Raw genomic sequence first — 24397 nt, forward strand, 5'->3', positions numbered from 1 at the left:
AAGTACGGCCATGGCTGCCATATAATTGTCCCCATGTCATGGATACACCAGCCCAGAGTCCAGATATAAACCCCATAGAGAATTTATGGAGCTATCTCGATGGAAAAATCCGCCAGCAAACCATAACTTGCAAAGAAGAAGGTAGATGTATTGCATGCAAGATTTTTATGAAACAGGATTTTTTTTAATACAGTCCACATTAAATATTATACGAAAATATGGTGAGCAGACCTTCGAGTCATTATAAAACCAGTAAGGAAAAGTCAAAATCTGGCGGGGCGGACTATGTAGTACCCTACACCACTATGCAAATTTAGATCATATCCTCCCGTAACAAAAATAATTCTTTGAAGTAGATCATACCACCTATCAACAATTGGTTTTAGAGCAGCTATTTCTTGGTTTCAGAGGCAACTAATATATGGGAGGCATATCCAATTCTGAATCGATTTTCACTAAAGTTGACGGAAACATTTTTACCTTTTATGCCAAATAACATTGGATTATATTAAACAAGTTAAAAAGCTGAATACCCTCCACCATTTAGAACGAATTTGGTAATTCTCAAAAACAATAAAATCCGTTAAAAATTTCGTTAAAATCTTTAAAACCCCGTAAGCCATACAATATTCAAATGCGAAACATAAAAAAATCGGTGAATAATACAGCTAAAATCATCAAAATACCGAATATCGCGAGGTACAGTTATATGGGTGCTATACGAAGACGTGGACCTGTACAGACAATTTTCTAACATAGGCTGTAGTATCCACTGCGAACATCAAGTACCAAATTTGAAGGAATTCCGCTGAATAATGCAGCTAAAATCATCAAAATACCGAATATCGGGAGATACAGTTATATGGGTGCTATACGAAGACGTGGACTTACGTGGCCCATTTTCAATACCAAAAGTCCTGCAGACATAATATACATTTGAGTAAAATTTTATCAATCTACTTCAATTCGTTTAGAAGCTAGAGTGATTTCCACAGACGGATAGACGGACGTACATCGCTAAATCGACAGAGAATTTTATGCTGATCAAGAATATATATACTTTGCGGGGTCTAAAATGTACATTTCGATGTGTTACAAACGGAATGACAAACTTAATATACCCCCCATACTATGGTGGAGGGTATAAAAAACTCGTTCTACACATGTATTGGCACCTATGTAAAACAATCATGCACATTTTAGCAAATATCAATGTAACATTGGGGAAAATTCCTCAATACTGGCAACACTGCTAGTGACTACAATTAACACAACAAGAGAAAGAGAGTAACAAAGAGGGAAAAATAATAAGGAGAAGACTAACAAGTAACAGTGGTTTATGTGGGGTATGTTCAGTTAAAGCTACAGTGATGCTGCTGTAGCGATTCCCACATAAACAAACTCTGTTTTTTACTCGATATTTTGTAAAAATTATTTCCAAAATTATATCGAAAAATGTACATGTACCTCCGATTTCTTTTGCGTTTCCTTATTGTTATTACGCTCTTGTTGCTACTTTTCCAGATACAAATCGATGAAAAAAAAAAACAAACCTATTGACAGTATCTATGTACATATATCTATACCCTCCACCTAAAAATGCGGGGCGTATTGATTCTGTTATTCTGTTTGCTACAACCCGAAGTAATTATATGTGATCAAATTCGACATGGAAGGCTCAGTTAATTATTTGTGATTGGTATCACAGAACGAAAGTTAAACAAATAAGGAAAAAACGTAAACAAGTTTTGACATTTTGTCTTATTTTGAAAATTTGGTGTAACATCTCACCATTGCGCCGTGAGAGTTGAAAAAAAAAAAAAACGTTAAATTCTCATATGAAGGGTATAAAAAATTCGCCACACTCCGCCACCTCATTCGCCATGTCGACATGCTTGTTATTATTATTATTGTTTTTATGTCATTCGATAACAACAACTTTAACATATCAATTATTAACAATTATTGACAATAACGACCTTTATCACGTTCTTCTACACTTGAAATGTTCATTTCATCTGTTTCGGTATCTCAAGAATAAATAATTGTCTCTCTGTGTGGCAGATACATTGTGACATGCAATTGTATTGATTTATTGACAATCGAATTGAAATGCTTCACAAATGCTTAAGCAGTGTTTATTAACATTTTCAATAGTTTATTGTCTGTGTTGTTGTTTTGTCATGAGAGATATCTAAATATCTTCAATGTGTCAGAACAAAATTTCCGTTTTTTATCACATGAAATATAAATCTCTTAGAAAATCTCAGCTGTTTAAAAAAATAGCATAAAGATAGGAATCTTTAAAGATTTATGTGATTTTAATTATTTATTTTACATATTAACAAACAATGATAAATTATTTGTTTTTCTAAATAAAAAACAGAAACAATAGAACCATAAATTATGGAGACAGTAATTATTATTGGGTGGTTTACATTGTTGTTGGTGTTTTGTTCGGCAATAAAGTGAAATTATTGTTAACAAAAAAGTATGTAATTTTCGATGAACAGTTAATTGTAAAAAAAATTTCAATTTAATAATATACGGAATTTGTTCGAATTATCTGTGTGATGCAGTTTTCAAAGCCCATAATGGTCAAATCGTGTGTGGAGGATTGAATTTGGGAATGGACTGATGTGAACACCCACTCGATCGAAAAAAAAAAACAAAAACAATTATGGAAGAAGGAAAAATAATGTAATGAAGTTACGGTGCAGAGCCTAAATAACCCAGTACTTGCGGATGCCACGACATAAGCCCCCACGCCATCCAGCGATCACAAAAAACCTCCTATAGATATGGGTGCCATGGCATCTGAAGCAGGAGGAAATGCTACAAGCAAAGAATGTAATGTAAAGAATGTAATTTACCGTGCAGAGCCTAAATAACCCAGTACTGGCGGGTGCCGCTGATCTACCCACGATTTAAGCCCCACGTTATTCAGCGATCACGAGCAACCTCCTATAGATATGGGGGTCTTGGCAGGAGGAAAGCTACAAGCACCTAAGTCCCCCGGGAAAATATAGAAAGGGAGAGAAACTAAAGGTGCGAGAGACTTGTGACATATCATAAAGGGAAGCCCGAGTCGCACTAGAATCCTGCCATCGTTTTCATTATTATTATTTGACATTAATGAATCTAGAAGTATTGGCAGGCTGCTTATGTACCCACATCTTTAAGTTCGACCCAGGCTTCAGAGACAGGTAGGAGTTCAGGCTCAGTGAAATCATTGAAAGAGGTCAAGAAAATGGTAGACGAGGTGAGCCAAAGCATTGCGAAACTCGCCACCAACAAAAAGAGGTTATCCGGGCGCAAAGAAATAAGAAACCTCCTACAGATATAGATGTCTTGGTATCTGTAGCAGGAGGAAAATTTACCATCAACCTTGTCCTCCGGCAAATATAGGGAGGATGAGAAGAACAAGGTCCGGGAAACGCGCCTCGAACAAAAAGAGGTTATCGGAGCGCAAAGGCGTAAGCCCTTAGTAGAAGTGAGACTTAGACTTCAAGGCAGGAAGATCGCCAAAACATCCAGAGCTCTTCTTCGGAAGCAGGAAAGATGATCAGAGGTTATCTGAGGCGCAAAGGCGTAAGCTCTGGGTAATTAAAAGTGAGGCTGAGACTTCAAGCCAGGAAGATCCCCAAAAGAACCAGAGCTCCCTTAAGGAGCAAAACGCCGCGAAGCCTACTTTGAAAAAGAGATTCCTTCCAGTGAATGCTGCGGGCAAACCTGGTCAAGTACTTGAATATGGTAACGATAAGGAGATAACAGAAGAAAACAGAACAAGAAGAGGACGAGCATGGTTGCAGACTCGGACGCATAATCTGTAGTCCTTTCAAAGAAGATTCAACGAAGAAGAGGTTACCGGTACGTAAGAGACCTCCTTCAGATATTGGTATGGTGGCATCTGTAGCAGGAGGAAAAGCTTAAAGCACCCAGCCCTCAGACAAGTATAGGTAGGACGAGAAGGAAAAACTTACCACGAACAAAAAGAGGTTATCCGAGACATTATCAGGAAGTGGTGACGATAAGGCAGGAAATGACAAAGAAAAGAAGGAAGGACAAAGGAAGCCACAGCAAAAACATAACTAGCTTGGCCTCTGAGGCGAAATCTGTAGTCCCTGGAAAGGAGACACTGCCAAAGCAGAAGAGGAAGAAGGACTCGGAACGTGGAATATAGCCACCATCTATTTTCTAAACTTGTCAGAAAGCACTATAGGGACGAGCTCTGCTATACAGTTATCGATAAAAATTGTGGTTTCGCAAATTAATTAAATATCAGCTGAAACCAGGTCAACAAGAAGATATTGCAACATCTCAGACAAGGCGGGGCTCTAATATACATAATGAACTGCGAGATAAAAGGCGACATGACGAAGGGCCGGAGGACGAAGGTCTTCTTTAAAGTGGGAAACAGGGGGGTCGGCAAACATGAACTCGAGAAGCTTAAAAAAAACAACATCGAGAAGAAGCCCGCTTACTGAATGACCAATAATCTGGGTCAAACTAGTTAAATTTCCACCACGTCGAACTGCAGGGCCAATGATCAGGGTCATCTAAATCAATCTTCATCGAAGTGTGATGGCAACAAGCTTCTGATAGACAACACACAAAAAAAAAAAAAATAGAATCGGTTAAAATTTCGATATACCTCCCATATATATCTTCAACCGGTTTCTGGTTAATTGTGCACCAAATAGCCAATATCAGTCCAAAATGACCTGAATTCAAGCACATCCGACCGAACTTAGCCTAGAAGCTAGTATGTCAAATTTGGTGAGAATCGGTTCAGTTATAGCTATAGTTCCCATATATAGGTTTTATCCAATTCGGGGGTTTAAGTCCCTCACATGCGTAATATGTACCCTACAACAATGATATTTGAGCTCGAAAATACTTTTGCCAAATTTTTTCGAGATCGATTCAGATTTGGTTATATCATATATACATTATTGCAATGTCAGGTTTATTGTTCAAATAATGGCAGACCAAATGAAGTGAACTCGGGACGTACGTTTTCATTTTGTGGAACTCGGCTCCGATAAATATTTTTTTAATATAATCCTTTCCGAAGTAATACCATGCACTCTATAGCAAATTTATTTGGTATAAAAGATAAAAATTTTTCCGTCAAATTTAGTGGAAATCACTTCAGAATTGGATATGCCTCCCATTTATTAGTTCGCTCTAAAACCAAATTATAGCTGCTCTAAAGCCAAAGGTTGATAGGTGTTATGATCTACTTCAAAATATGCTTTATGGTGTAGGGTTGTCATATAGTCGACCCCGTACGACTTTTGACTTTTTCTTACTGGCTTATTTTGTTTGTTGTTATTTGGCAAAAAAATGATTTGCCATAAGAAGAAATACGATTCCAAAATCAATAAAATATGCGAATTTGAGAATTCCATATTCACATTTTTTTTTTGTAAATTAAAATATTGTTTATGTGGTTCGAATGAGTATGTGCGTTCTGTTCGTTTCTTCATCACAAGTAAATTGATTGGCGTCTGATTTCAAATTACTGTGTATATTCTGCTTTCAATTGCTGCCATACGTCATGAATTCTAAACAAGAACAAGAACAGCAAAAAAAACTCTTCATTAGGCTCAATATACATAAATAAAGAGAAATGAAGATATCGCTGGCGAGTCAAGAAATTCAGTATTGATATGGGCATGCAATTTGTGTGTATACAGTATTTTAGACATTCAATATGGACGTATTTGCTTGATTTGCTCTGAAATATACAAATGTACGTACAGCTTGTTGTATTAAATGTTATGTGAAGAAAGAAGAAAGAAATAAAAACCATTCTGCTGACTAATCAAAGTACATATTCGGGTTTTGTGACCTTCTTCATAGTTCACTTAATATGACGTTCACATAAGTATTTTTGATAATATTTTCCTCATGTTCTTTTGGCGATTTTGAAACCCAAGTTGCCAAAAAATAAATTTCGATTTTAAGATGTGTATTTTTGTCCAACAGATGACAAATTCGTTTGGCTGCTTTTTTAAGTGGGCATTTCAGAAAAAAATGTTTTTTTTTATTTATTACAAAATAGTGGCGCCCAACATGTCATAATACTTTGTTACATTTCCAAATCAGTATTGATGTGAAGTACTAACAAGTAAAATAGTATCAATCGGTTTTGCCGACAGATGTATGCCCCCAGCCTTGAGTTAAGACTATTCTAACTGCTGACCCTTCATGGGGGAGGTTGCGGAGCAGTTGGACAATATTGCCCAATTCGTATCTGACCTTAGACTGATAAAAAATATTACAACGGGACAGATTTGGACTTTGTATGAGATATGTGCAATTTTTTTGAAAATGAGGTTATATGCATGAGGTAACAGATATAGTGGACCGACATATTCCATTTCATCTAAATCAGATACAAATATTAATATGTGCAAAATTTGAAGGAAATCGAACATTTATATCCAATTTTATGCGAAATTATAAATTCCGATAAATTTCATATTCATATCAGATTTTTGGTTAGGAGAAATGTGTAGAAATAGCCAGTTGTAAAGAATCGCTGACTTCTTTCAAAAGTTATGACAGATATAAGTATTGGAAATTGTGATCCTTTGTGGGTGAGGTACCAGAAGGGGTTGGCAGATATATATCATCTTCACGACAGATCCTGGATTAGCAAAAATATTTGGATGTGTGAAATTTGAAGAGAGTTTGGTGCTTATATCGCTTTCTTCGAGATGTTTGTTTTTCAAAATCGTGAACATTATATGGGGAAGGTACCAGAAGGAATGGTCCGATCTTTACCATCTTTATAACAGATCTTGTGTTGATGGAAATTTTGAGATGTGCCAAGTCTGAATGGAATCGGATGTTAATTTCGCGTTTTCCTAGCTTTGTGGGTACTCAAAATTTTGACCCTTTGTGGGGGAGGTACCAGAAGGAGTGGACCGATATATTCCAAATTCATACTAGACTTTGAGTTAAAAAAAATATTGTGATGTGTGTAATTTGAAGAGAACCGGAAACTTATTTTGGGTATTTTTATAGTTTTGGTTTTTCAAATGTTTGACCGTTTTTGGGGGAGGTACCAGAAGGGATGGTTCGATCTCTACCATCTTTATAACAGATCTTGTGTTTATGAAAATATTGAGATGTTACAAGTTTGGATGGAATCGGATGTTATTTTCGTGTTTTATGAGCTTCATGAATATTCCAAGTTTTGACCCCATGTGGGGGAGGTACCAGAAGGAGTGGACCGATATATTCCATCTTCAAACTAAATTTCGGGTTAAAAAATATTGTGATGTGTGTAATTTGAAGAGAAACGGATGCTTATTTCGGATTTTTTAATTGTTTTGGTTTTTCAAAACGTTGATCCTCTGTGGGGAAGGCACCAGAAGGAATAGTCCAATCTCTACCATGTTTATAACATATCCTGTGTTGATGAAAATATTGAAATGTGCGTTGATGAAAATATTGAGTCTGAATGGAATCGGATCTTAATTTCGTGTTTTATGAGCTTCATACATACTCAAAATGTTGACCCTTTGTAGGAGAGGTACCAGAAGGAATATACCAATATATCCCATCTTCAAACCAGATCTTGGGTTAATACAAGCATTGTGATGTGTGTAATTTATATTCGGACTCTTATATCACATTTTTTAAGAGTTAAACTTTTTCGAAATTTTGACCCTTTGTGGGGGAAGCACTTGATGGAGTAGACCGATATTGACCGTTTTCGCCCCTGATCTAGCACTGATGCAAATATAAGTTGGAGCAAAATCAGATTATCTTTTCTCTTTTTGTGAAGTATTTTTTCATTCTTTGAAAGTCTTGACGATGGGGGTGGGGTAGGTACCATAATTAGTGGACCGATGTAGTCCATTTTTGCACCTGGCCTAGCACTGATGATAATATAAGGATTCGTAAATTATCCTTTCTCGTTTTTTGTGCAGTAATTTTTATGTTTTGAAAATTTCGACATTTTGAGTAAGAGGTGCCAGAAGTAGTGGACCGATATTTCCCATCTTCGAACTTGATCTAAGTTTGATAGTAATATTACGATGTACCAAGTTTGGATCAAATCGGATATTGCCTTCGAGAGTTATCGTGAGGACCAACCAGCCAGACGGACGGACATAGCTAGATCGACTACAAATGACCTGAAACGAATTTGGTCCAAAGACCTAGAGTCTAAAACTGTTATTGGGGTGAGGCACGTCTTGGACGCATCAAATAATATATACCCTCTCAGAGGGTATAAAAATGTTTTTTTTTTTTATTTATTAAAAAATAATGGCGCCCAACTGAACGCTTGTTAACCTTCATGTCGAAATACTTTGTTATATTTCTAAATCATTATTTGAATTGAAGTACTAAAAAAATAATAAATTATTTTTGTATTTTATGGCAAGCAAACAAATTATCTGGTTGCGATTTTAGTTATTTAAATAATTTTCTGAAAAAAAGTAATGCAATTTACCAGAAAATTTACAATTTTCAGCTAAAATCACGTTTTCTATTTATGGCCATATGGCGGCAACAAAGTCACAAACAAAAAAATCGTAAATCATTTGTAAATAATAATAATAGAAAAAAGCCAAATAAACATTAATAATATAGTAGGTTTTGTTATGATAAAAAAAATATGGATAGAGTGGTTAGATGGGGTGGATGGCTGGCCGGCTGGTCGCTTGAGTGGCTGGCATTTGGTGGTGTTGCGTGCGCGTTTTTCCTTTTTTTTTTTTTTAAATTGGAAATTGTTTATTTTTGTTTTAAAAACTAATTAAATGCCTTGAAATAGTAATGGGAGAAATAGGGTATTGCAAGTGTCACATTTCCATAGATATGTACATAATTTAATAAATTATCAAAAATATTTTTTTTTGTTCTTTTTCCCCCTGAAAATAATTTCTTCCATTTTTCAACTTTGCGTCATCGTATTTTATTTTTCGTTTCGTGTTAATGACAACATTAAGTTGATTTTTTATCCACCCATCGGAAAAAAGAGTAGTTATCATTTTTTATTGTCTTTTGCCGCAAGACATCGGGGAAGGGGATAGCAATTTAATCAAGCAAGCGACCAACCACCCAATAACCTTTGAGAAAAAAAACCACCCTCAAAGTGGTGATGTAAAACCCTACTCTTTTCGAAACCTATTGATATATTGAACAATAAAAGTTTCCATCAAAATAAAATGAAAATGTATATAGAGATATGTTAAGCATTTGCCACTGATTGTCCCTGGGCACGACATGACACAACAGACTACTACACGCCATGACAACAGCTTTTGATGATTAGTCATACAAAGTGTTTTTTGTTTTTTTGGCTCTTCAATAGTTTGAGGTGATATATTGGGCGCCAGTGCGAGGACAATCAAAGACAAAAAATCTGAAATGTTAATACCTTTTAAGGGTGAAAGAAGCAAAGAAAACAAAGGACGGGGAAATAATAAAGAACAACAGCTTACACATGTAAGGCGGCAGTGGTGGTGGTGGTGGGGAAGAACATCGCTGTTCACTTGTTAGGTAATTACAGTAATTTCCAATACTTCCTGTGCGGTGGCATACAAATTCATAGGTGAGGTCACAATAGAAAACATGTGTAAATGTCAAAATATGTAACGACAAGGAAAGAGCGAATGTGAGGTCTTTGAAAGAAACTATTTCAAAAACAAGTAAAAAAGCAGCTAAGTTCGGCCGGGCCATCATTTGCAAGGAAATTGAAATTTTTCAAAAAAAAAAAAAAAAAATCCGAAAGCCGTTATATGTGGACTAAGACGAAGACGTGGACCTGTATACGACGTTTTTTGTCATGGGCTGTAGTACCCATAGCCTGTGCATACCATTCATAGAATGATGGAGGGTATAAAAACATTAATATCAACCACCTTTGGGTAAAGAAAACATTTTTATATAAAAGTATCTGAATTGAAACGTGTTCAAAAAACCATAAAGTGGCTGAGGGCGTTGTATCGCGTGGGCATACCAAAACCCGAACCCCCATAGACAATTTTATACTTCAAGGATTGTTATCTACCAAATCTCCTTAAATACCAAATTTGAAACAATTTCGTGGGTAGATGAAAAAAGGATTATCAAAACACCGAATATCGGGAGGTATCGTTATATGTGCGTTATAGGAAAATGGGGAGTTAAAAATTCAATGTTCTGCCGCCGAAGCTTAATCCCATTTCGAATAGACAAATTCCTAGAAAAATGTGGCAAAAATCATCAAAATACGGAATATCGGGAGGTATGGGGGCCTATATTCCGCCACTGGAGTCAGAACCAATTTCGAACTACAAATTCCAATTTTTAGACAAATCACTGGAAAAATGTGGCAAACATAATTAAATTACAGAAAATCGGGAGGTACAGATATATGGGGCTATACCAAAACGTGGACCTATACATACAGAAGCTAGGACCCAGTATGACCTACAAATATCAATTTTCAGAAAAATCCGTGGGAAAATGTGGCGAAAATCATCAAAATACCCAATATTGGGAGTTACCGTTATATGGGCCTATACCAAAACGTAGAGCTATGTATATCATGATCCGCCACCGGAGCTAGAACCCATTTCGAACTAGAAATACCAATTTTTAGACAAATCCCTGGAAAATGTGGCGAAAATCATTAAATTACTGAATTCCGGGAGTTAAGGTTATATGGGGGCTATACCAAAACGTGGACCTATGTATATCATGATCCGCAACCGGAGCTAGAACCAAATTTTTAAGCTCTACGGCAAATGATGTGGGCTTTATCGTGATTTCAACAGAGAGACAAACTGACGGGCATCGTTAAATCGACTTAGAATTTTATGCTGACTATGATGATTATGATTATGATGATATATATACTTGATGGGGCCTACGACGAATAATTAGGGATATTGCAAACGAAATAAGTGATCTACCGTCTGGTTTTCACCAGGTCGACCCCCCACCAAATTGGAAGTCATAGCCCTTATCTTGCAGTGACCTGTGATCACCACAAGATTTAGGTCAAATTTCGTCAAGGAAATGAGCGACCTTGATCTCCACTCGGAGATCACCGGCCATATTTTCTTGGAGACATTACATCCCCCTTCCAGTCAGGCAGTTCTGTTTAAATCTCCCAGTGTAATGTTTGTGTAGTACTTGGAATAAGTGACATAAGGGTGACTTCACTAAGCTTTCAATCTCTAGATCTACTGACTCAGATCCGCGTCTGGCCAATTCATCTGCTGACTCATTGCCACTTATGTTACAATGACCAGGGAGTTTGAGAGAACTTTTCCAGAGCATTTCTGCATTTCAGGATTTTAAAGCTTTCAGGGCCGCTTGACATATGTATATAGTCACCGGTTCATTCAGTTCATTGATTATATTTACCAGCAGATTTCTGTCTGAAAAAACGCTGCAGTCGTTGTTTAATTTGATGGATCTCCGGATACTCAATCATTCACAGCTTGACGCCATCTCCCGTTCCGCTTTCCATCTTTGAACCATCAGTATAGTACTTGGAGGAAGTGATAATGGGTTGGCTTCACTAAGCTCTCAATCTCTAGATCTACTGACTCAGATCTGCGTCTGGCCAATACATCTGCTGACTCATTGTTAGTTATGTTACAATGACTAGTGGCCCAACAGAGTTTGACAGACGACTTAAACTTTTCCAGAGCATTTCTTCATTCCAGAGCTGCCATAGATTTCATTGTAAAAGTATTTAAAGCTTTCAGGGCCGCCTGACTATCGACGACCCTATGGCTTTTCTGATAACAAATATTTTTTTGTTAATTCGAAGGATCACCGGATACTTAAGAATTCACAGAAGACCCCCAGCTCATGTTCCAATTTCCATCTTTGAACCATCGGTATAGATGGCTGCACCGTTAAATGGTGGGGTGTCACGAGTCCAGATGTCGCTGTTGAATATATGGATATCCAGTGATTCGAAACTTTGTTTAGGTGATATATAATCACTGGATAAAGCCCTATGGTGTTTTTGCACTAAACAAAGTGCGATGTAATCCCTCTTCGCTTGCTCCTCAATATTTCTTTTCCAATTTAATTTTTGGTCAAGGACGGAGATCCTTTTCTTCCGAAAGTCCTAACCTAACTCCATCCAACAGAAGTAACAAAAAATTTGAGATTTTCCGTTTCCTTGAAAAAAAGATCAGTTAGTCAAGTTAACGTCAATTTCAAAATTTCATTCATTATAATGAACTGTATCAAAACTATTTGAAATTAATATTTATTTTTCCCCTCTGCAACATTTATTCTTCTCCATCGTAATCTTCCCAAGCCAAAAGCTCGAATCTTTTCAAACATTTTTTTAATGAGTAATCGTGTGCATTATTAATTCATTCATTCATTAAAATAATGTTTTTTTTTGTTGCCTTATTTAACGCAATGCTCTTATCAGTTCTCCAGATTTTTTTTTTCTGGGAACTTTTCACATTGTGGTTATTATTAGTATTCGCTGGCTTATCTGTTCGTCATTGATGTGTTTATTTTTATTTTTTTTTTTCATTATTTTCCAGACAATGCTCAGCCAGTTGGGAACTTTCAGATTTTAGTGATTATTCAAACTTGTATTGGGTATTTACAAATTTCTGTGAATTATTTATTGTCCATGCAGTAGTGGAGGTTAATAAACTAAACAGAGTTCTACAAGAGATTGTTCTCAAGAACTTCTTTAAATTGAGTTTTTTTTTGTTTGAAAGAGTTGATCTCAATATTGAGTAGATATTAGATTTTATTCAAATATTTTAGTAAAAATGTACAAATTTCCTCGACTCCACGAATCGGTTGGATTCAAGACCATTTACAACCAATATATGAGTATATTGTGTAAGAAAACGTAGTTAATAAAGCGTATTGAAAAAAAGAGATCTTAAGAGGTACTAATTTTTATAATTCGTCAAAAAATATTCCTTCTTAATGCCATCATTAATTCTTAAAATAAAAGAATAATGATTCCAAAAATATCTAAATATTTATTCAAAAAATTCAGGCTGTATTTGGTTCTCTAAAGGAATATTTTTAGAAAAATGTTTTTTTTATAAAAAAACAATTTGTATATATTAACCGGAATATATTTGGATTTTGAAAACTATTTTTAAAAATGGGTGTGTGTAAATAACCCTCTACAATTTTTTTTTTGGAAAAATCTACAATTCTAAATAGCGACTTCAAAAAAGATTAAAAAGTTCACGGCTAAAATTATATCCTTTAAAGAAGTCTTTAAAAAAACATAGCTGTAAAAGAATGCGTTTTAAAATTCGGTATTGTTAATAGCATCTTTTAAAATATTTTTGAAATCGGAATACTCCTCAAAAAAATATAAAATACTCCTGAAAAAATATTTTTCAGAATTAATGATTGCAATCTGCATCCTCTACGGATACTTTTTAAAAATCTAGCTCAATCGAAAGCTATTATTAAACGCTTTTAAAAACCTGCGGCTATAAATATTTTATCAAAATATGACGGCTATGAATAGAAAATATTACGACAAATGTCTTTAACATTTTTCAATATATTCTATATATTTCCACATTTCATTTAGCTCTTCAAAAATATTTTTACAAAATTCACGGTTTAAAATATTCCCTCTAGAATTTTTTTAAAGTCCAATACCATATATTTGTCTTGAAAAATAAACAAATCTCTTTTGAACATCGGTGCGTATGATTGTTATTAATAAGGATCGCTTCTACAAAGCGGGTTACAGCTTCGCCATTTTTTAAGATAATTTTATTATTTTTTCATATTAAGAAAGCTGAGAATATAGCCTATATTCTGCAAAAATTTTGTTTTTTGAAAAGTATTCTAATTTCCTTCGAAATGTATCTTTTGTATAAGTAAGATTGATTCGCTAAATTATTTTTAATTACAACATCTTCATTTCTTGCTTAATAAGTTCGCTTATATTCAATATTTTTAATTAAAGGCTTAAATAGCCTTCGGAAATTAAAGAAGTTAATAGATATCCTGAGATCAATGAGCTTTGGACAGTTGATTATTGTAATTTTGCATTTATTTTATAGTGCAAACACTTGCAGTGCCTCTATAAATAGTTCTTCAAAATAAGCATTTTTGATCATTAGAACACCTTTAAAAAAATATATATTTAAAACCTGAGGCTAAAGAAAGCCGATCCAAAAATTATTTTAAGTCCTTGGCCATAGATAAGTCCTGATAATGAAGTAAGTATTTTTGGGCCGCCGGTGCGTATGATTGTTATTAATACAAAGTACATCCACAAATATGGCTGTAACTTCTTTATTTGTAAAGGTTATTTATTTTTTTTTTCATATTTAAATATCTGAGAATATTGTCGATAATCTGCGGAAATAATATTTGAAAAATTGTGTTGATAAGCTCTATAATTTTGCTTTTTTGTGACATTGGAGCAAAAACGTTATTTTCAGATATTTTTAATTTTTTTGAATTAATCTGGTAAATTTTTTTAATTTAAAACATCTTCATTTCTTGTGTAATAAGTTTACTTAAATCCAATATTTTAACCGGATATTTTTAACTGAATCCTGATATTGGTGTACAAATGTGAAGACCGCCTATAAATTGTTTTTCCAAATGGAAAAAAAATATTTTTGGCACCTACTCTCCACGAAGTACCCTTAAAAATCTAAGGCAACATAAGGTCGAAGTTCAAAAACATTTTTAAGGCTCTCAAAAGTAAATAAATATCTTTGAACACCACTACGTATGATTTTTATTAATACAATGCGTTTCTACGAATCTGAATATAACTTTGGCATTTGTAAGGATAATTTGATTGTTTTTTTTTCACATTAAAATAGCTGAGAATATTATCTACAAACTGTGAAAATAATACTTAAAAAATTGCTTCAACAAGCGTTATAATTTTTATTTAAAGTAAATGGTTTGGCCACCACTGCGTATGATTGTTATTAATACAAAGTTCTTCTATGAATTTGCCTATAACTTCGCCATTTTTAAAGATAATTGAAATATTTTTTCACGTTTAAATAGCTGAGAATATTGTTTACAATCCGTGAAGGTAATACTTGAAAAAATGCTTTGACAAGCATTCTAATTTTTATTTAAAATAAAAAAATATGATTTGACCACCAGTGCGTATGAGTGTTATTAATACAAAATACTTCTATAAATTTGGCTATAACTTCGCCATTTTTTAAGATAATTTAATCGTGTTTTCACATTTGAATAGCTGAGAATATTGTCTACAATCTGTGGAAACAATATGTAACTTTGCTTTTTCGTGATACCGTAACAGAACCGGTAAATTTAGAAATGTCTTTTTTTTACTTGATGACATGTTCCGCTAGTGGCTTTTTATTTGAGAAATCTTGATTATAAAGTTTGCTTATTTTAAATATTTTTATTGAAGCTTTGAATTGAATTCAGAGATGTTCCAGGCCTTTCAGCTTGGAGCTTTAAATCGCCTTCAGAGAATTACCGAAAATTATGGATGTCATAGGTCTTTCATCTTTTAAAAGTCCATTTTTTAGCCTTCTTACTATTTTTTTTTCTAATTTTTTGTTCATAGCAAGTAGTGAATATATATGGTCTTTGTATGTTCCTTATTTTTCTTTTTTTAAATTTATATCCATTAAAATATACAGAATAATTTAATAAAAATTAAAAATCCCTTCTTCAAATTATTTTTCAAATATTCAGCAACCTTTGACTAATTTTATAGTTTTAATAAGCTGCTGTTAATTTTGAAATTACATAATATATTTTTTTTACTTCCATAATAAAATTCTACTTACCCCAGCTGCCGCCTGTTCGGCCCAGACACTGGCTAGTATCACTGTTCCACAGAAATTTCTTGAAGCCCTCCCATTTGCCCATTTTGGGTGGTGGCGCATAATATTGTTCAGCAATCTTTTTATCGGCCATTTTTGCGATGTGTTGTTGTTGTGTGTGTGGTTGGTTGGTGTTGTTGTTTCTTTAGAACGGGGTAGGAGTTTTAAATAAACTTGCTTTTTTGTTGGTTTTCAAAGATGCGTAGAGTTGAAAGTTTTTTTTTGATTTACAAAAAATCGTTAATTAATTACTTTTTTTTGTGGAAGGTATTTAATTGTAGTTTTTTTGTTGTTTTTTCTCTTAAATATTCGTATAACAATTAATTATTGAATAATAATATTGTTGCGGTTGTTGTTGCTGCTGCAATGTCCTTTTAAATATCATAATCAACTGTGGTGTTGCAAAAACATGTTGACTGATCTATTTTTTGTTGTTTGATTTGGTTGTTGTTGTTTTGCTTTTGTTGTTGTTTTTGTTGTTGCGGGCTCGTCGACAAGTTTAGGACTTTGTTTTTCTTCGAGTGTACGTTGGGCGATATTGTGTGTGGAAATGCTTAGATTTTTTACACTTTTTGTTCAATGGTGCGTTCCGTCGTTTGTTTTAATACTTTTGTTGATAAATTTTTATTACTTTTTTATTTTTGGTTGAGTCTAATGGTGACACCTAGAGAGAGGGGGGAAGAAGGGAAATGAAGGAAGAAAGTTAGCAAAAAATGTTTTAAGAGGTTTGTAAAAGGCAGGAGATGAAAAGGGAAAAGTTACGGAAATGAACATAAACCAGAAAAAAGGGCGTTTTAAAAACTCAATTTTAGAATTTTTCCCAAAAGTAAAATTTTCCCAAAAATACATTTTTTCCAGCCGACACTTTTCAGGTCTGGCCGAATTCCTGCATAAATCCATTTTAAAAAACAAAATTCGCAAATTTAAAATATTTGCTTCTTATGTTTGTAAAATTAAATTAAATGAATTTAAATTAAATTAAATTTAAAAGTTGTGTCGAAAGGGACAAAATGTTTACAAAAAATATATATTTTCTTAAGCCCGACACTTTTCAGCCCTGGCTAAAATTCGGAATAAATTATTTTTTAAAACGGACACTGCTAACCCATCTAGGAAGTATTTGAAAGGAAAAATTTTTTGTTAGGCAAAAATTGGAAGAATGAGACATCTTAAAAGGAATCGCATAGACATTTTAAAAACAAATGTAAGTGATGTCGATGTGGAGACATGATGATTTTTATATATTTTTTTTATAAAAATATATGTATATTATACAGATTTTTATAAAAATGTTTCAAATTTCAGAAAAAATCAATTTTTTTAATTAAGCCCGACACTTTTCAGCCCTGTTCAAAATTGCAGATAATTAAATTTTTGAAACTAAATTTCGCAAATCACGTAACTTCCTAAGCCATCCATGAAGGTTGCGAAAAGAAAAATTGTTGACTTGACAAAAATTGGGAGAGTGTCAATTTATAAAGAAAGCTAAATTGTCTTCAGAAAAATGTTTTTTAGGTCAGACTAATTGTTTATATTCAATTTTGATCAAAGTGGACCTCATTATTAAATTTTTTTTATCAAAAAATTCTAAACTTTAGAAAAATAAAATTTTTGGACTAAGCCCGACACTTTTCAGCCCACCTAAAATTGCAGATAATTAAATTTTTGAAATTAAATTTCGCAATTCATGGAACTTCCCAAGCCATCCATGAAGGTTGGGAAAAGAAAAAATGTTGACTCGACAAAAATTGGAACAGTATCAAATTTCAAAGGAAACTTAATAGACTTAAGAGAAAATGTATATTTGGTATCTATTTTGATAAAAATCAATGTTCATTATCAAAATTTTCATCAAAAATTTCTAATTTTTAGAAAAATAAAAATTTTAATTAAGCCCGGCACTTTTCAGCCCTCGGAAAAATTGAAGATAAGTAAATTTTTGAAACTAAATTTCGAAATTCATGCATCTTCTTAGGACATTCATGAAGTTCAAGTAAATAAAAATTGACGTTAGAGAAAATGTATATTTGGTATCTATTTTGATAAAAATCAATGTTCATTATTAACATTTTAAACAAAAAGACCTAAATGTTTGAAAAATACAATTTTTTCTTTAAGCCCGACACTTTTCAGCCCTGGTCAAAATTCAAGATAAGTAAATTTTTGAAACTAAATTTCGCAATTCACGCAGCTTCTAAAGCCATCTATGAAGGTTGGGAGGAGAAAAATTGTTGTTTTGACAAAAATTGGGGCAGTGTCAAATTTCAAAGGAAGCTAAGTTGACTTTTGAGAAAATGCGTGTTTGACACTTTTTTCATAAAAATCAAGACCTATCATCAAGATTTCAAACAAAAAAGTTTTACTTTTCAGAAAAAATAAAATTTTTTGATTAAGCCCGACACTTTTCAGCCCTCGTCAAAATTAATGATAAATGAATTTTTGAAACTAAATTTCGCAATTCACGCAGCTTCTAATGCCATTTATGATGGTTGGGAAAAGAAAAAATGTAGTTTTGACAAAAAATCGGGCAGTGTCGAATTTCAAAGGAAGCTAAGTTGACTTTGGAGAAAATGTATTATGTCAAAACGCTTCAATTGTTGTTTTATAAGCAATAGAAATTACAATATTTTCGTTATATATAATGGTGATATAACCTCTTTTTCCAACAAGTCAGAGACTTTTTAGCGTTTACTATACAGTAGCGGCTCAGAAGAGTAGTAAATAAAATGAAATATATATATTTTTTGAACCTTTTTCCCCTTGTCCGATCAAATGAATCAAATAAATATGAAAGGGGAATTTGTGAATTCCACTTCTTTTTGAAGATATATAATACGGCTGTGTGAGAAATGAAGTAAGAATTGAGACTTCGTTTAAGGAAAAGACGCTATATGAGTTTCTCTGAGATTTTTTTTTAATTTTTGTTCTATTCGGACCAAGTATTTTTAATCCATGATTTTTTTTTTTTTTTGATAAACCAAAAAAATAGGAAAATATTTTCCGTAACTTTTCAATCCATCTGTTAGGGTTAGGTTAGGATAAAATATAGAGGTAACAATGGGGGAGGGGTTTTTGAGTATTAAAATATAGTTAAGGGCATAGATAAAATGAGAACATCTGTTATGAGATTCTTATTTAAGAACAGTTTTCAAATGTCTTTCATTTTTTTCCACTTTTTATGTAATTTTTACAGTTTTTTCTTTAGTTCACTAAATATTTTTCACAGTTTTTTTTTCTTCAAAAAGTTTTTTTTGTGTATTATTTAATAAAAATCACAAATTCCAGTTTATGTTTCACTGTTAAACAAGTTCCTGTTATTGTAGATTTTTTTGTTAATTTTATTTAAACAATTGAGTTTTGCAACTTTTTTTCATTATTACTTTTATAAATTTTGTCCCAACATTTGGCCTACAGAACTGTGTTATGTAACCGAGCGCACAAACCAAAAAGAAAAAAGTTCTTTTTTTCTAGACAAGTATACGACAACGACGACGTTCTCTTTTTCGATTCCGTTTTAAAAGACCGACCGCCGACCGACCGAACGAACGTTTGAACTAAGTTTTGGTTGGCAGCAAATTTTGGGGCTCGCTCCTTAGTACGGGTTGTGTACTAATAAAGCACAGTCTCTTGTTCTCTCTCTCTCGCTCTCTCTCTCTCTTCCACCCTCTCTCCCTTTTCGTGCCTTCTTCTCATTTTCAAACCTTAATGTACTAAAGCTTCTAAGTCGTCCAAATAGAGAGAGAGAGAGAGAGAAAGAGGGTGAGTGAGTAAAAAATAGAGAGAGAGAAAAAAACACAAACTCTGTGATAATATGAGCAAATAATTTATATAAAAGAGAGCAATTTGAAATGAGAGATATCACAAATTTTGTAGAGACATTTTAGAACGAAAGCAATCTGAAATGAGAAAAATTCTCCTTTCTCTCTCTCCATCTCTTTTGTCAATCTTTTCTATTTTCTATATGTTTTTCCAAATTCTCCTTTGACATTTTCCTTTATTTTATGGTTTCCTTTTGTGGCAACATTTCTCTATTGGTATTGTAAATCCGTCCTTTAGCATTTCATGTGGATGTTGTTATTATTTGTTGTATTGTTTTCAAATGAGGGAGGGGGCTACCATTGGATATATGTGTCACTAACTTAGCTCTCTCCCACTCGCTATCTACATAAATTAATTTCTTTAACTTAAGTAAAGTAAGATTCCAACGATTTTATTTTATAAGGCAATTAAAAAAAATAATTCCAATTTTTTTTTTTGATATTTATAGGGATTTTTTTCACAAAAAAGTATTTAGTTTTCCATTTTCCTTTTTCTCAGGTTTCTTTCTTTCTCAAAGTTCCCTTTACATACTTATTTCCTTGATTACTATTTCCTCTCTGAGTATTTCTTTTCTTTACATTTCGTTTCGATTTTTTTTCTTTACTAGCGTCTGAGGATTGTTTGAAGCCGTTTTTTTTGCGTTTGTGGGAATTTTATTTGTCGCCAAATGACCTCAGGGAGTATGGATTTTCTTGTTTTTCGTTTCTTCATCATGTTTAGATTGAATAACAATTTGTAGAAATTGTTTTCCGAATTCTATTTGGAATAGAGGAGTCTTCGGTAATCTTTATGACTTCAAAATTCCTCTAGTAATAATATGATAAAGAGATATGTTATAGGTTATTATTGTAGGCTGTCATGATGTTTCTTATACACCTTTGACAAATGTTAGGAATCAATAATAAGTTTTTCAGGACATTTTCATTGGTATGTACTCAGTGGTGTACAAAGGAATAATCATATTTTTGAAAATTCTTCCAACTACCAAAAATCCATATATCCTATTGTAGGCATTGATTTTTTGGTTATAATTGATATTAATAAGTTGGTTTGTCAAGAAATCGTATAAAATTATTTTTCCATTACTTACCAAAATTAAATATTGAAAAATCAATTTTATATTAATTACTGAGCAACGAAGTTTATCACAATTTATCAAAATAGCGAGAATCAGAACATGGTTTTTTACTATGATTATAATTTAAAGTCTAAAGGAACTGAGCGGAATATCCTTCTCTGAATAGATTTCAATTAAATTTGTTGAGACAATTGTGCCGTTTCAATTCGGGCTTATATTACCCATTTACAGTTACATCCGAATCTGAACCGATTTCGATACATTTTGTCGAAGGTGTTTCTGAGCTGTATTTGATATATTTCCCCAAATATCGTTGTTACAGAGTGCATATTACGGCTGAGGAGGATGAGCAATATATATGGGAGCCGATTTTCATCAAATTTAATATACTTATTTCTGGGCTTAATTTGGTCGTATTTGGTACTATTTAGGCTAATATTACACGTTTGGTGCACAATAAAAGGAAAATCGGGTAAAGATATATATGGAGCCGTATCTAAATTTTGACTGATTATTTAAAATTTCAATAGGCTTCGCCCATGCGTCAAACAAATGATTTGTGCAAAATTGTATCTGGATCGGGAGATAAATTCGATCTGTAATTTTTTTATTTGTTTATAAATCGACTCAGAATGTGATTCTATGCAGAGTATCAAAAGGAACTATGGGTCTATCTCGTTTCCTTTTGCCTCTTACAAACAAATGCGCTACAGGAAAACGTGAATTTTGGCAGATTTCTATTGAAATGTTTAAAAAGAACTAAAAACTAATCTGTTATATGCCGATATACAATTTATTCATATTCACATTGACCTATTTTCTAATACTGATGGAAGGCGATCTTGGATGAATAAAAAGCGATGAGTTTGGACGTTGGCTTCAAAGTTTCGCCTAATAAATTATATAATGCTAATATTAGTTGTGTTCAAGAACCTACAACATAGTACTATATTGCACTAATTTTACAATTTTTAATATGAAGACTGTTCCCTTGCAAGAAAACCTCGTGAAACTTACACTCAAAATGAAGAGAGATGTGAGAAATTATAATTTTGAACGATGGTTTATTTTTTACATTTGTATTAGTTTTAAGTTTCTGCAATTTCTGGGTAAAGCCGTTATCTCAGAGCAAATGAAACATTTGCTCTCTTTTACTAGTTTTACAATATAAAAAGTACGAAAACTACGGGAATTAAATTCTTGCAAATATCTTTATAAAATAAGACAGTTGCTGAAATGGGCAACATTTGTAACAAATATATTCAAAAATTTTAGCCAATAATTTTTGAATACAATTTCTCCCCAGTCGAACTCATTAGCTTTGCCAAATTGAAACATATAATCTAACAGAAGCAGCTTTTGGAGCAAAAAAATATATTGCAATACAAACTTAGACATTTTGATTCATATTTTGATTCTTTGTGGTGGAGGTACTTGAAGAACTTGTCGTGATAAAAATATTGGGAAACGCAAAAAGTTGAAGACAATCGAGCTATTATTTCACATTTTATAAGCGTTGTAATTATTCAATTGACCCTTTGTGGAGGATATACTACAAGGAATAGATCGATATTTTCCATTTTCACACCTGACCTAGCACTAATACAAATACTGGGATTTGCAAGATTAAAAAAAATCATTTAATTCTTTCTCTTTCTATGAGTTTATTGACAATTTTGACCTCAAATGCGGGAGTTGCCTCGATCTAAGTTTTGTAATAATATTACAATTTACAAAGTTTGGACGAAATCGGATAATCCCTTCAAAGGTTGTTCTACTCACACCGGACACAGCTAAAACGACTCTTAATTTCCTGAAACGGTTTTTTTCAAAGAGAGCTAGGGTCTACAACCGCATTTCGCTGAGGTATGTTTTAACCGCAGCTAATATTTTTAGTACCTAGCTCGTCGTTGTTTACATTCACGTGAGATTTTTTAGATGACATTAAGACTCTGTTAAACTTTTCACTACGAAACCCGATTTTTCTCTTATTGTTTTTTAAAAAATGCAAACCTTTTAGATTCTACAACAGTGTTTTGTATTACTTGCAACCCAACAAATTTTTATATTGTTGTTATTTCAACTTGTTGTACAATACACTTTCTTCTAATGTTTGGAACGAAAATTTTAAAACTCAGAACCTAACACAAATTTGCAAGGAAGTAGAACCTACCGAATGTATTAAAACCTAAGAAGATATGAAACAACAAATTCCGTGTTATTATAATGTTACAAATTATGAAACTTTAAATTTGATTTTGTGAAAATGCACAAGGTGGCGCCTAGTTTTGTCATTATAAAGGGAAAATCGTTTACCTTAGTAATATTTGTACCTTCCGGCAGGTTCCGGAACATAGCAATTAAAAATTAATATTTGTAAAACATATTAGGTGTGTTCGTTTAACCAATAATTCGTAGCCATTTGTACAATTTTCACCTAGCAAATATAAAATTCCCTGTGGGGAATTTCCACATGGTGGCGCCCAACCATAAATCTTCAAGAATCTTCTAGTTTCATTATTTTTTCCACATTATAAAGGAAAATCGGTTATCTTAGTAATATTTTTACATTTTTGAAAATTTTAGCATTGCAGTCAATGCTATCGACCTTTTACTCAAAGCGTGTAGGATTCCGAGAGATAGAGAGAGAGAGCGAAATAGACAAAATTTACCCTTTATTAATCTAAACAAAGTTTTTGACGATTTTTCATTGCTTTTCACTATTTGAAATTGGTACCAAATATTAAAAAAAAACCTCCCTATTTTGATATAGCAACAATGGATACGCTAACGCTAGGCCTGTTCATGAATGGTATTAACTTAATAAAAAAATGCATTTTTCTCAATTCCCTTAAATATTTTTAACAACGTTTTTGACGAATTTCGAAATTTTATTTAAAAATAGTGCCGTCTGTCCTTCTGTAGAAATCACTCTAGATTCCGAACGAAATGAAGTAGATTGATAAAATTTTATTTAAATGTGTATTACGTCTGCAGGACTTTTGGTATTGAAAATGGGTGATGTAGGTCCGAGTTTTGGTACAGTCCCCATATAACGGTACCTCCCGATATTTTGATGATTTTAGCGACATTATCAATTGGAATTGTTTCAAAGTTGGTACTAGAAGTTCGAAATGGATACTACAGCCCAAGACCGAAAATTGTATGTGCAGGTCCACGTCTTCGTATAGCCCCCATATAACGTTGCCTCCCGATATTCGGTACTTTGTTGATTTTAGCAGAATTATTCACAGAAATTGTTTCAAATTTGTAAGTTGAAGTTCGTAATGGATACTACAGCTTTTGACAGAAAATTGTCCACGTCTTCGTATAGCCTCCATATAACGCTAACTGCCGATATTCGTTATTTTAATAATGTTACCTACATTATTTGCCAGAATTGTTTCAAATTTCGTATTTGAATGGGTATTACAGCCTATGACAAAAAAAAAAAAAAAAAAAAAAATACTTATACCTATAGCCTCCGTATTTTTCGGCATTTTTCGATTTTTTTTAAATGGTAGAGGATATTAAAATTTCGACCCGGTCAAAAGTAGCTGCTTTTTTACTTGTTTGAGTTACCATTATACCAGCACTTTATGGTACTGTTCCAGAACATGCAAGAATAAAAAGTTTCAACTACGATAACGATGATATCGAAAACAGTTACAATATATGTAGATTCTGGCAG

The 24397-nt window shown here is 33.1% G+C and overlaps 1 protein-coding gene across 5 annotated transcripts in view; it reads right to left on the reverse strand.

Moving 5' to 3' along the window:
- The window catches only part of LOC101890249 (sodium/potassium-transporting ATPase subunit beta-2), an 85815-nt gene that overhangs the window by 58805 nt on the left and 2613 nt on the right, over positions 1 to 24397 (reverse strand). For 3 of the 5 annotated variants that reach the window (XM_059130080.1, XM_059130075.1, XM_059130078.1), the window contains exon 2: positions 15774 to 16473. In XM_059130080.1, the coding sequence (XP_058986063.1) occupies positions 15774 to 15903 (130 nt within the window). In that variant the 5' untranslated portion in view covers positions 15904 to 16473. Of the gene's footprint in view, positions 1 to 15773; positions 16474 to 19189; positions 19337 to 24397 lie in introns of those variants that run through there. The other 2 variants (XM_059130077.1, XM_059130076.1) reach the window with 2 other exon arrangements.

Source organism: Musca domestica, unplaced genomic scaffold (assembly GCF_030504385.1).
Source record: "Musca domestica strain aabys unplaced genomic scaffold, Musca_domestica.polishedcontigs.V.1.1 7, whole genome shotgun sequence".
Taxonomy (NCBI): Eukaryota; Metazoa; Arthropoda; class Insecta; order Diptera; family Muscidae; genus Musca; species Musca domestica.